Below are 14,545 nucleotides of genomic sequence, written 5' to 3' on the forward strand. Positions count from 1 at the left end.
CTCACACCCAAGAGTTTGCTGGTGTACACTCTTTGTAAAGTTGTACTCCGAGTCCTTTTTGCGGTAGTGAACACCAGGAGGTGAATTCACGTTCTCGTAGCTCTTGACGGATCTTCTTAGTATCGTACAGGCCGGTCTTGGCGGTTATTTACTGGGTATCAGCATTTGTTAGTTTTAGGCGTTCTATACATTCCCGACTCTCCACGTGAGAATCCCTTGAAGTGACACCAAGTGGGTGTTTAGTCTTCAGCAAGATACTGCAGGTATTAATGCATTGTAGGTAAACTATCCACAAGGTTTAAAAAAGAGCGAATCCTTTGTATTCCTTTTTGGTGTACAGCATGCCATCTGGGGTATCCATCAGCAACTGCAGTTTCTCCTTTGTTGCACTTTTAAACATTTTATCGCTATCGGATAAAAATTTCTGTGTGATTTTCTTGAAACTGCATGACAGGAAAGGGTATATATTTATAACTGTGCCTGGAGTTGAACAGAATCCTCGCTGGTGTTCATTATAGTGGATGTACTCACATAGGCGACTGTCAAGCACTCTTTCTATTACTCTCCTAATGACTGAACAGGAAGTGATGGGTCACCAGTTCAACACGGCCTTCAGATCGCCTTTCTTATATAGCAAAATTGTTCATGCATTCCGCAGACATTCAGGAATTTCGCCAGTTTGTAGCATTGTGGTTCCTATTTTCGTGATGATAACCTGTACATCACTGTCTTTAAGGGCTCTTATCAAAACGCAATCTGGGCCTGATGCAGTATCCACTGCGATATGATGGATGGCAGCAGTAATTTCCTCCTTCGACACGGTGGGCACGAACGTTTCATTAATTTCCACATGCTCCGCTTCAGTGATTTTTGAAGGGTAAGTTTCCCTTTCGTGTAAATTTTCATGGGAAAATGTATCGGAAAAGGAGCTATGGATGTTTCCAAGGTCGATTTTACACACCTTGGACTTGTTTTCCAACACCTGCCTCACTGCCTTCCGTTTCTGATTGTAGAATTGGTATTGGGTCGCTTCATAGTTATATTTGTTTCCCCTCTTTTTGCGGGCACATTTGTCTGCACGCTGTGGATTTGATGAGTGACTGTGGTGTTTTTTGTTAAGGGCTAGATGGCGTTTCTTCCTACCCTCATAAAATTTGCTTGTTGAGTGTTTGGGACCAGGTAGGAGGTTAATCGATGTGAAGAGGAATGGTGTGAAATCTTGAACCAATTTATTATAGCCATGATCGTCATTGAATTGTTCAAATTTTGATTTCCAAATGCAAATTTCTTGTTTGTACTTTAGAGATGAATTATCTGATATACCCCCATCATCACTAGGATTGAGATCTTCGCTAGGGACTGGACCGGATGTATCTGTTTGAGATTCTTTGGCCGTGTGAATCTGAAGCAATCTTTCGCAATGCCGGTCAGGATGAGAGCGACTAATATGGATGGATACGCCCGTCTCACCACGAAAATACTGGCTACAGTATTGACATTTGACTTCCCGAGGCTCTTGTGAAATGTTTTTGTTTTCGTACGAATTTGCGTTCCCGGTTTCCTGGGTATGAAGGCGTTCGTTAGGTGTTAATATTGAATGTTCTTCGGTTGCGTAAGACACGATGTGTGTGCTTGATGTTGTGCTGTGATCGGGATGTGCGCACCTTAAGTGTATAGAAATTCCTCTCCTCATTTCTCCTTCATATGTATTATTTACATCTCCGCATTTATCCAGTTCTTGTAAATGGGGCGACAATAAAAATGAGTCGACATTTTCCAACACTACATTTGAGTCAGGTGTAGGAGTCAAAGAGGTCGTATTTACAAGTGGTTCACGATATTCTTCTGGTTGGGCTTTGATAATATGAATTTTAAGTCTTTTGCACTGTTTACCACAATACTGACAAAGAATTTTCTGGCCTTTATAACTGTCACAAGTAATATCAGTGATATTGATGGTTATATATAGGATAACTCAGGATTAAATTAAAGATCTGGGAACTAATGACGTGTCAATGAGCGTTGTGGGTAAGGAGACGTTATGTGTTGCTATACGGTTAGTTGTCATTTATATATCAAATATGTCGTTCCTAAGCTCATTGGAGTTGATATGAATGAAGGAATACCTAAACAAATTATATATAATTTCTGTACTGATCTTATGTTGAATGTTACTCCCGTTCTAGCAGCTATTGAAGAAAAAGAATATAAAATATGTGTATAACTTCCGTGCCAGATAATTCTTTTGTATCAATCTATACCTAGCTGAGCTTTATCATTCCATGAAAAAATGGGATACGCAAAAATATATACAGGATAACAAAAAACTGTCGAATTGAGAAATCTTCAATATAAAATTGTGATGTAAATTTCTGTTTCATGTTAAGAAAATTTAGATAACACTCACGAACTTTGATACTGCTTTATATGAGTAGTATATGACAGAATACATTGTCATAATATTTTTCACTGATATCTCCATCCATTTAAACCAGCATTTTCACAGGTACAAATCACTGTAACCAGTACCGTTCAACTCAAATGCCTTGGTAAATAGACAGTAAAATACATTTTTAAAATCTGCAATACTGTGCAAACACTAAGTCAACTTAAGTTGCAAGACAAAATTGCAGGACTATGTAACTTCTTATTCTTCAATCAAGTTCTTTAACAATAGCCTCAGCATTGCCCTCGTCCAATACACTGTCTTTTCCGCCACCCATTTCAGTTCCATCAATAATTCATTATATAACAGATCATCATCATCATCATCATCATCATCATCATCATCATTATCATCTGGAGCAGTTTCCAAGCACAGGCTGGGTCTGCTTGAAATATAAGACTCTCCATCCACCACTTCTCTTCTCTCCTCTCACTGTCGTCCAGTTCCCTCATCTTGCCTTGATGTGTTTTTTTTTTTTTTTTTGTTTTTTTTTTAATTTTTTTTTTTTTACACACCTTTCAACCATCTGACCCTCAATCTTCCTCTAGGTCTCCATCCATTCAACTCCATTTCTAACATATTTCTTGGTATCCTCTCTTCTCCCATTCTCTTACCACGTCCATACCACTCCAGCATTGATTTTCCATCTTTTCCTGTAGAGGTACCTCATTTACCACGGCTCCAAGTGAGTCAGATAGCACACAACAGGACTCCTAGGTTGTACAGAGAAAATCCACATGGACATGAGACAGAAAGTCATGTGCCAGATCCTTCTTATTTTACACCTTTACACATTTTCTCCACTAATAAATATTTCCGTATTCACAGACAGACACAGTTTTACTGCTACCACGTTAGACCTGCACCTGACCTCTTGGCTACACGTTCCTTGTGATCTACACGACTTGGCATCGTTCTCATATTTACAAATTATGTACCATAATATATAACACTATAACCAATTCATTGGTTTATAACAAATTAGCTGAACCCAGGACTGATGACAATGGGAAAAACATAACATCTGGCTTTACCAACATGACACAACTATGACTATTTACAATATTATAGAATGACTTTGAACTATTTCTGATTCAATTTTGCTTCATGCAAATTTAATTTATTGGATATCATACTAATATGTAGGCCTAACCAATCTGATTTCAGATTATTAGAGAAAGTCTCCTACAAACAATGCATCATTATTTAAATATTTCACCATTTGAATGTGTCTCTTAGAATGTATGCATCTCTTTGATTGTATTTCAATTCATGTTTCACCAATATGCTCTCTGATATGTTTTGAATTTTTACTTTGTTTACAGTTGCCCAACAATAAAAATTCAGAATGTATATCTAACATCATATTATGTGCTTTTCCATTTTGGTTCTAGGTTAAGTTTAATGGCTGATGATGACCCAACTTATCATCATCATCATCATCATCATCATCATCATCATCATCATCATTTCCCAACTCCAGTTTCCCAGGTGTGGTGTACAAGCACTCGCCATCTCTTCTGTCTTCATACATCTTCTGTTCCAGTACATCCTCCCATTTGTGTCCTCTCTCCTCCACATTTGATCTTACAGTCTCTATCCAACGTTTTCTTGATCTTCCCTGTAGTCTTCTTCCTATGAGATTAACGTCAAAATATTTTCTGGCAGGTCTTTCCCTGTTCATTCTCATTATGTGCCCATACCATTGAAATTTGCATTTCTTTGTGACACTGGTAATAGGAAACTCGATACCAGCTACTTCCCTATTCACTTCAGTTCTGATCTTTTCTTCTCTGGTAGTTTGGTTCATGGTTCTAATGAACCTCATTTCAGTTGCCTGGATTCTATTGAGGTCTGTATTTAGTAGGGTAGATGTCTCTAAACCGTACGTGAGGATTGGTACGAAGTAAGTGTGGTGCATTACTGTTTTTGCTTTATGTGGTATTTTGCAGTTCCAGAGAAGATTTCTAACTTGACTGTAGAAGTTTGATGCTTTCTGTGTCCTGCTGAGCATTTCCTGCCTAACAGTATTGTCTTTCAAGATTGTGCTTCCAAGGTACTTGAAGTGGGAAGCTGATTCGATTTTTGCTCCTTCCAGAAATATGTTTGAGCTTGTTCCTGTCGAGTCAAAACTAGTCCCATTTGTACAAATATGTATATAATATAGCAGTTTGTAAAATAATTTCGTATTGATCAGGTGGAACTGACCATAATGATGATGCTTGTAGTTTAAAGGAGCCTAATATCTTGGTCATCAGCCCTTCAGGTGGAACTAAAACCATTGCCATCTCGTTATAAAGCAGTATTTATGGACACAAGCATATACTGTGCTTACAAAACTTATTGACTCCATAATGTTGCTGGAAAACTTAAGTCAAAACGTAAAATATTAAAAATATGAATTTTCCTTCAGTTATATTTTCAGTTAATTCATCAGTTTATCATAGTAACAGCATATGTACATACGTATCAATCAAAACCACTAGACTATTTGTTCACAAGTGTATGAACAGTTTTTAGTATTTTCCTCAAATCTACTGATGGTGGAATTTTGCATCTACACACCTCAACTGCATTTTAACAGACCGAAGCTTCAATTAAAAGATAATATATTTAACTAGTTATTACCTGATCTCATTCTTCCTACATTATTTTTCTCAGAAGCAACCATTAATATAAAACTAAGTGTAGAGCTCACCTGAGATGGAACTGGAGGCAAAGGAGGTTTCTTGGGAGGCAGCCAGTTGTTAGGAGGAACCTGATAGTGGCCAGTGACGTCACTGCGGGGAGGGAGAACTGGAGGAGGAATCTCTGCCCCACCATTAATCTCTGTCGAGTTCCCACTTGGATTGGTAGGAATTTCAGTGTTGCTTCCTCTTCTCATAGCAATGTGATGCTCTGACTTGGGGGGTCGAGCAGGTGGTTTTGATGCATCCTGTCCGTTTCTTGGAGGGGGCTGAATTACACTGCTTGGCACAGTATTTTTCTCAGGACTGTCCCTATATTTCCCACAGCAAGAAAAAGCACCACCTTTACGATTCACTGTAGGATATTCGATGACTCGAGCATTTGTTCCGTCTGTGGTTTGAGAAGGTGCAGGTGAGCTGTTCTTTCGAACATGTGAGTTGTCGGATGATTCTTTATTTGACTGTGATGTTTCTTTTCTGCTTGAATTCAGCCTATCAGAATTCACATGATCACCCTACAATGGAAAACAAAAATATTACATTTCAGGCAGGAAAATAAGTGTGTAAATATCTAACATGAGATGATATAGGATGAGTAGTGGAGGAAATAAAAGCAAGTAAGCTTGTAGTTTTATGCAACTGCTGATACAAGGTATCCAAATTAAAGGTATAATAATATAAAATTTAATAACTTGAGAAGTAGTTGAGATATTTATTAGCAGTTTGTTTCTATAAATAGGGTAGCCCAAAATGTTTCTTACACACCTAATACTACACTTTGGTATGCACACCATTAGTGGTGCGACATACATCTGATCTGTATTCCACTTCTCTCCAAGTGTTCTACAACATTTTAGGTGCAACATTTGCGACAGCTCCACGAATGTGATGGCACAGATCTGGTAGATCGTGAACTGGCATCTGGTACACTTGATTCTTGACAAACCCCCTCAGAAAAAATCAAGTGACATAATGTTGAGGCTTCAAGGGGGCAAGGCAATCGATGGACTACCTCTCCCAATCCAGCAATCTGGGAACTCACGATTCAAGAAATCCCTCACAAGTTCCGCATAATGGCATGGTGAACCATCTTACTGAAGAATCACGTCACGAGGAAGTTGTGGCACGACATACAGCTCCAACGCGTCCAGGTAAGATGTTCCATTACCTGTAGGCTCTGCGAATAAGAATGGGCCTATAACCCTGTCCTTCAACAATCCACACCAAACATTCAACTTTCAGAGAGTCTCGTTCGTAGTCTATCACTACATGGGAGGGTTCACTTCCCCATATGTGGCAATTATGCTTGTTTACCATGCCAGAAGTATAAAGTAGCCTTGTCCGAGAAACAGACCAAATCGAGGAATGCATCGTTTCCATCAATTTTAGAGAGAATTGTCTTCACGAAAGCCTTCCGTCATGGCCTGTCCTGGGGTTTGATTTTGTGATGAAGCTGCAGTTTTTACACCCATAAGCACAACCTTTTAAGGACGACATTGCGTACTGTTGAACGAGATAACTATAACTGCCTTTTTGCTTGTCACATTGACTTGCAAGGGCTTCGCATGAAGGACTCATGGATTCATTCAACAATAGCCTCTGGAACTGCGTGCTTGGCGTGGTGGCCCAACGTTGACAGCAAGATCCCAGATTCCTGAAGGCACCTGTCCCATTTCCTGATTGTTACATAAATGGGAACATGCCAAAATCAACGTTGTACCAGTGTAACAGATTTTGGCTCTGCGAGAGAAAGCACACAGGTCACCTTCTGCTGTGGAGTCCACATGGCTACTGGCATGCGCGTTTTTCATTAACAACACAGTTCCATACATGTGCACGTGGTACCACATACTGCAAACAAACACAGAAAACATTTTCATTTACCCTACTTGTAGAAACAAACCGCCAATCAATATCCTCATTATTTCTCAAGTTATTAAATTTTATATTATTATACCTTTAACCCGGACACCTTGTATAGTGATCATAGCCACAGAACCTCCTGTTTTACATGGAATGTGAACTACAGACAAAGGATATTTTATTTCAAAAATTCAGTGTTCACTGGCAGGGTTTAAAAAGGCAGCAACTATGCCTCTTTGCTATTATGCCTGCTATGGCTAAAGCAATAACTCAGGGCAGTGGCAGAGAGTAAGTTTGAAACTTGAGGATACCAATATATAAAGGCTGATGAAATATGAATGAGACTATTCATTAGGTTAATGTACATCAAAACTATTTTTTCTACATAGCTTCCACTAATGCCTACAATTTGTTTCCATTACTCCAGCAGTTCCTCAATTCCATCTTCATAAAGAGGATGTTGGAAAGGTACATTAGCCAATAGAACACAAAGTCATGTACCTCTTTGTCATAAGGTAATTTCCTTTCACAATATAGCTTTTGATTTCCATAAGGAACTTGAAATATTTGTCCTGGATGAGTAAATTTTTATTTCCAATATAACTGGTCTGTTATTGGAAATTATACATTTTCCAGCAGACTCATTCTTGGTTGACAGCGTTTTGCCCCAGTGTTCCAATTTGGGCTCATCAATTGGCAACTCCAAGAGGCTCCAAGTAGCCTGTGCAGGGATCTCCACTACATGCACTAGCCATACATCTCTTTGTCATACCACTCCATGCAAACATCCCTCATGCATTGGCCATGATTCAAACTGTGACCACCTTTCTGACAAGCCAGAGAAGCCAGTAACTTTGTCAGTCAGCTGTCATGCCCCGTAGAGATGAGGCAATGAATTAAGGCAGTGCAAGAGAGTAAGTCTGAAACTTGCGGAGGCCAATATATGAGAATTAAAGAAATATGAATGAGGCCAGTTCATTTCAGGGATATAGAGGTATACGGTACCAAGATTCATAACATATCATAATGTACAAAGAGAAATATTCTCCTTCGGATTTGAAGTGATCCAAAGGTTTGTGAGAAATTTTAGCTCTTACAGCCAAAAGAAAAGGGGCTTTTAACTGAAAATATTTTGAATGAACAGCTTTTTGAAATTCCACCTCTGAAAACATTTACTAAATACATAACCCAACAAGCTGGCAGACCAGTAGGAACCTGTTCATTCCACAGAACAGCTGGTCATGTTTGAAGTTATGGTGCACATCTTAAGCTCATTTAGAGGATTAGTTTTATTGTGGGGACATTAATAATATACAATTTCTACATATTCACAAGCAAAGCTGCAGACAATAGCTAGTTTGTCATAATGTTTTTGCTTGTTAGACCAAATCTTCAGGTAAGACATTCCGTTATAATCTTACAAGGAGAGGCAAGACCCTGCATCCAACTGATTTCAATCAGCTTCAATGTACCTATGGGGGACACTCAACAATAACTCGTGTATAAGGGGTTAGGTCAATACGCTTTCGTTTATGAAGAAAATGAGGTCAAATGTCATGACGCAGGATCCGCTTTGGACAAAGTGGAGGTGATAGAACACTAAAAGGCAAACAAATTTTACTTAAATATCTCAGATTTGCAACCTAATCATTTTCAAAAATTGATGAATCCCCGATTCCAATGCAATACATATATACTTGGAGAGTTACATCACAGGCAACCAGAGTGGTGGCCTAGTGGTCGCTGTACTTGTCTGTGAATCTTGAAGACGTGAGTTTGAGTCTCATCGCAGGTGTATTTCTTGTACAAAATAAATTAATATTTGAGAGAATATGAAGATAAAAATGGGAACGAAAGTATTTTGCAAATCGCAGTACACATTTTTTTCCACCTGAAATTAACGTAGGCTTAAAAATTCATACAGTTACTGCTGGATCTTTCTCTCTTTCTAATACATGTTGACTTTGTGTGCCTTGGTTTACAGCTGCAATCAAACAAAAGCACATTGGAGCGCGCTCAAAAACTTCATGGTTCTGCCTTCTAGATTGTCACTGATCGTGACTCTTGTGAGAGTTAACACCATGTTAGCTAACAGTTCCTAGGAAATGTTTCGATAAATGCAACAATCTTAACATGCTGCTAAATTTTTAACGCTATGTTAACAAACAGAGCGTTAGTGTTCATTTAACCGAGTTTGAATATATATATATATTAATTTGAGGTAGGAAATGGAATTCACTGCAGTTTGCTTAATATTTTTATTTGCAGTTTTATCTTCACGTCCTCTCAAGTAATAATTCATTTTGTACAAAAAAAATGTATCTACGGCAAGATTCAAGCTCACACCATCGAGGTTTGTAGACAAGTATGGTGACCACTCAGCCACCGCTCCACTTGACTGTGCTGTAACTCTCCAAGTATATATGCATTGCATTGGAATCGGGAGATACATCAATTTTTCGGAAATTATTAGGTTGTGGACCTGACATGTTTAAGTAAAATGTGTTTGCCTTTGTGTTGTATTACCTCCACTTGGTCCAAAGTGGATCCTGTGTCATGACATTTTTCCTCACTTTTTTTTGAAAACCAAAGCCTATTGACCTAAACCCTTATACACGAGTGTTCCCCAACAAGTACACTGAAGCTCATTGAAATCGGTTGGAAGCAGGGTCTGGCCTCTCCTTGTTAGATTGAAAGCAGGCAGTATTTTACTCTCTTTACCTATGGAAATGAATCTGCAAACCTAGTCCTCTTGTAGAAATAATTTGTTGGGAGTGTATGCAAGGAAGTGGACCAAGGGTTTTACCTCCTGCCTCAACTCAATGAACACTTTTAGTATCATAGGATAATGATAATGTATCTTGATATCTCCTAGCAAATGCTAAATCTCTTCCCCTTGCTTTGCTTGGAATGACTTGTTTCACTTCAATGCTGAATTTCTTAGGCCCGGTTTATTCAATCTCTGTTAAAAGAAACTAACTCTGTTTTTTAACATAGCATTATAAATTTAGCACCATTTTAAGACTGTTGCGTTTATCCAAACATTTCCTGGAAACTGTTAGCCTAAATGGTGTTAACTCTCACAAGAGTCACGATGAGTGACAGTCCAGAAGGCAGTGACAGAATCATGCAGTTTTTTTTAGCATGCTCCGATGCGCTTTTGTTTGAATACAGCTGTAAACCAAGGCGCGCAAAATCAATATTTATTAGAATTTTTTGTGTTGACCGTGAATTTTTGTTGCTCTATAGAAAAATATGAAAACAGCCAAGAGAAAGCGTGGCTGAAATTTTTCTTCTTTTGGTTATTTCTAAGTATATACCTATTACAGAAAGTAAGCAAACTAATGGATCAATGCTCAAAGCTAAAAGTAACGCTTGACAGAAAATTTATAGTGAATTCAATGTGCATACTGACGTTAGCCAACATACGATCAAGCAACTGAAACAACTGTATGAAAACATCTCTTCTGTTTCTAACTCTTTCTGGAAAAGGCCTATCATATTTCAAATATTCAAGATATGGAAGTTCTGCATCTAAAGCACCTGCTATATTTTCAGCTAACAGAGAATTTAACTGCTTGAACCTGGGCAGTTAAGTTAACTGAGAGTTTAACAGATTGTTAGTCTTAACCACTCATAGCCACATCATTCAATCAATATTGGTGAAGTTCACTGTTACATTATTTTAACATGCATTTAAATGTTAACTGAGTTGAATAAACCAGGCCTTAGCAATTTAAACAATAAAATACTTCAACTTTTCAAATTACATGTTCACAAGAGAAAGGTTGATTTTACTCCTGGTGAGCAGAGCCAGCTATAAACTTACACTAAGGCTGCGGGTTTCACCGTTGCCAACTGGCGGTGGAGGGATTATGAATGACATGATCTCCTCAGGAGTCAACTCGACTGCTGGTGCTGCTTGCTGTGTAGGAGGTGGCACCGTTACTGTTGCCAGGAATGCTTCAAAGTCCAGGTTTAGGTCCAGCCCAGGCATAACTACATGATTTTGATCCACATCAGGGGTTGCAGGTATACCATGAGGAGGAGCTTTACTTAATTCCATGGCCAGTAAGTCATCTGAAATGAAGAGAAGAAATCTCAGATAACTATCTTAACTAATAATCTTATATTACTCATAATTTGTCAGTTTAGACTGACCCCAGGCTAGTGCCATATCGAAGGACAAGTCTCTAAGGTATGGAATCATACTGACTGATTATATCTGTCATATATCTAAATAACAAACATACCGATGCCAGGAAAATATATGTAGAAGAAAACAATGAAGTAACAAATTAAATCACATATAGAAAGATCAGAAAATAGAAAGAAGCACATAATGGGATAAACCATTTCTTCTCATCAATTCCAGTTATTCTACATCCATTTCTTCTCAGACATTCAAGACAGGAAGTAGGATGGAAGAGAGGAAGGCATACAAAGGATAAAATCTTTTTTATTTTTTTACAACATGCTCTACGCCGAACTGACTCAGATAGGTCTTATGGCGATAGTGGGATAGGAAAGGGCTAGGAGTGGGAAGGAAGCGGCCGTGGCCTTAATTAAGGTACAGACCCAGCATCTGCCACGTGTGAAAAATGGGAAACCACGGTAAACCATCTTCAGGCCTGCCGACAGTGGGGTTCAAACCCACTATCTCCCGAATGCAAGCTCACAGCTGTGTGCCCCTAATGGCATGGCCAACTCGCTCAGTAAAAGATAAAATCAACAGACCTGTAGAATGATCTTAACTTTATCTGCCACAGAAATCTTCTATCACTATGCCCTATGATAAAGCAATGGAAGGTGATTTAAGGATCATGTCAGCCTGAATATCAGGTGGCATCACGTATAAGACCATCCTGAATTCTTGGAAGGTATTAACAAAAATTAAATATGCAGTGCTGATAAGCAACTAATTTATCAGCATAATCTGCTGGTACGCACTGTGCAATAGTAGTTTGACATCAGAAAAAAGCAGTCCCAAATGGTGAATCATTCAGTTACACAACTACAGGCTTTAGTTAAGTTCAGTTACTGAAAATGATTACCCATGTGCCATCTCCAATGCCTTCATTCTATTAAATTCATGCCTTGTTGGATAACCCTGGTTTTGCTTCTTTAACACTTTCAACACTATGTCTACACGGGATACGGGCAAAATCAATCCATCCATCTGTGCGTCCGTCCAATCCAATCCAATCCAATCCAATCCAATCCAATCCAGTCCAATCCAATCCAATCCAATCCAATCCATCATTTGCACTTAGGGCAGTCGCCCAGGTAGTAGATTCCCTATTTCTTGCTTTTCTGGCCTTTTCTTAAATGATTGCAAAGAAATTGGAAATTTATTGAACATCTCTCTTGGTAAATTATTCCAATCCCTAACTTCCCTTCCTATAAATCAATATTTTCCCCAATTTGACCTCATGAATTCCAACTTTATCTTCATATTGTGACCTTTTCTACTTTTAAAGACACCACTCAAAATTATGGTCCACTCAATCAATACACATCACATACCACTTAGTCGAGCAGCTTCCTTCAGGACTAGCATACCAAAACAAACTCTACTTAAATAGGTAAATTTTGTATTTCAAATGTAATTGCATTTATTTGTGGCTTAAGTAGCCACATTAAATGAATGATTTTTATAGTCTGAGCAGGCTTATTGGTATAATTTGAATGTAAAAGGTTTTTCTGTACATTTTCTTATGTTTTTCACAAGACTAGTATAATTACTTTAGATATGTACTTCCTGATTAACATCCTCATTTTGGATGGCTGACACCTTCACATGATACAAAAATAGAGTATGTACTATGTTTCACTGTTGTGTAATAATGCATTAAAATTCATTAAAAAGACCCAGTTCACTGCCAGGGTCCATGTTTAAATATGGTAGTGCTGAAAGTATTAAAACAACAATCATTGCAATCACTCCCAGGGTCAACTCTTTCTAATTCATTTCAGACCCTGACAGTATTAGGTTTTAGAGAATAGGAAGTCATTCATATTCATACCCCTTTTGGCTCTTCCCTTCCCTTTCTTTGAAAGATTGGACCACTTCCTTTTCCTTTCTGATCAAAGTTAACAGAAGATGGTTGCCCAATTGTACATCCTCTTGAAACAATATTCAACACTACCATCTCCACCACCACTACTATACTGGGTGAAGTATTGAGGATTATAGTTTTAACTCATTGGATCTGAGCCACAGAACAGTTCTGTGCTTCGTCTTGGTGGACCAAATGTTGGACCACGGAACTGCCGTTGTCTCTCCTTACTACATGATACAACTTTTCCTCGAGAGATGGCAGAGTGAGTTGCTTTTGTGATTTGTGTAGGGACTCTTCCTCTCCAATGTTATATGCTCTTTGCTAATATACTGTATATCGATAATGTGCTTGGTAATATTAGTTTGAAATGGGCTATCTCTAGACTTTGAGATTTGTCGGTGCGACGTAAAGAAAGTAAAAAAAAATTTAAAAAAAAGATTCACTTGTAAACGCAATGGCTACCAGTAACGACTGAAAGTTACCGATATATAACCTCATTTAGAAAGTAATGATGTTTAGCAATGTAATTTTTAGAAATAGAAATTGTTACAGTAATAAAAACCACCTTTCCAGTATTCTGAATTTCAATATGGCTTTATAATGAGATTTATAACTTGCAATGTAATTTTTTCCGTGAAATTAGTAGTAGTAGTATTAGTAATAGTGATCCTGCTGAACAAATAGATGTGGAAGTTGAAGAGGAAGTGCAAGGAGATGACGGTGTTACAGTTCAGCTGACGGTCTGAGTATCAACCTCTGATGTTAATAAAATAAAATGCATTTAATGTATTCCTTGTTCTGCAGTTTGTGGTGTGAATGCCGTTTGATGTCATGTATAGTTACATTTTTAATGCTCTTGTAAGAAATTTTTCATCCTGTGGAGAGTCACTATATTTCCTCCAAAATAATCCCAGTCCCAATGTAGTTTGAATCATGCAGGGCTCAATGGGTTAAGAGGCAAAGCTACAGCCATTATCTAAGTCTCTTATGACCTCATTCTATTCTCCACTCCATTCACAAAACTTTAAATTACTTTTATATTCACAGAATGTTTCCACTTTATTGACCTTTGAGTTAGGCCCCATAAAACAACAAAAATTATCAGTAATTAGAAACTCATACTTACTCAGGAGGGCATCCTGTTCTAAGTCGAATATGGTGTCTTCATTGGTTCCCCACGAAGTAGGTGCATGCAGACCGGAAATGTTCTTATGGTTGATCATCTGCTCTCGAGTCTGTAGCTCTGTTTCCAGCGGTGAGTGATCAGCAAATGGAGTGGGAGGTAAGCTCAGCTGAGGAGGTAGTGCATACACACCATCCTGTAAAGTGGTTCACCAACATATATGGACTTAAAAGATAAATAATGGAACACTGTCAACATAAGAAAAATAAAATAGAGAGCAACGCTTTTATGCTAGCCATTTAACATCATAATAACACCTATATAAGTTTTAAGTAAAACTGCAAAAGTGAAGGGCTAAAACTGG

At 38.2% G+C, this 14,545-nt stretch overlaps 1 protein-coding gene across 1 annotated transcript in view; it reads right to left on the reverse strand.

Moving 5' to 3' along the window:
- The window catches only part of LOC136866017 (uncharacterized), a 109,891-nt gene that overhangs the window by 10,964 nt on the left and 84,382 nt on the right, over positions 1–14,545 (reverse strand). The window contains exons 19-21 of the mRNA XM_067142628.2: positions 14,185–14,377; positions 10,826–11,076; positions 5,145–5,648 (exon numbers count right to left, since the gene is read on the reverse strand). Of these exons, the coding sequence (XP_066998729.2) occupies positions 5,145–5,648; positions 10,826–11,076; positions 14,185–14,377 (948 nt within the window). The remainder of the gene's footprint in view (positions 1–5,144; positions 5,649–10,825; positions 11,077–14,184; positions 14,378–14,545) is intronic.

Source organism: Anabrus simplex, chromosome 3 (assembly GCF_040414725.1).
Source record: "Anabrus simplex isolate iqAnaSimp1 chromosome 3, ASM4041472v1, whole genome shotgun sequence".
NCBI classification, from domain to species: Eukaryota; Metazoa; Arthropoda; class Insecta; order Orthoptera; family Tettigoniidae; genus Anabrus; species Anabrus simplex.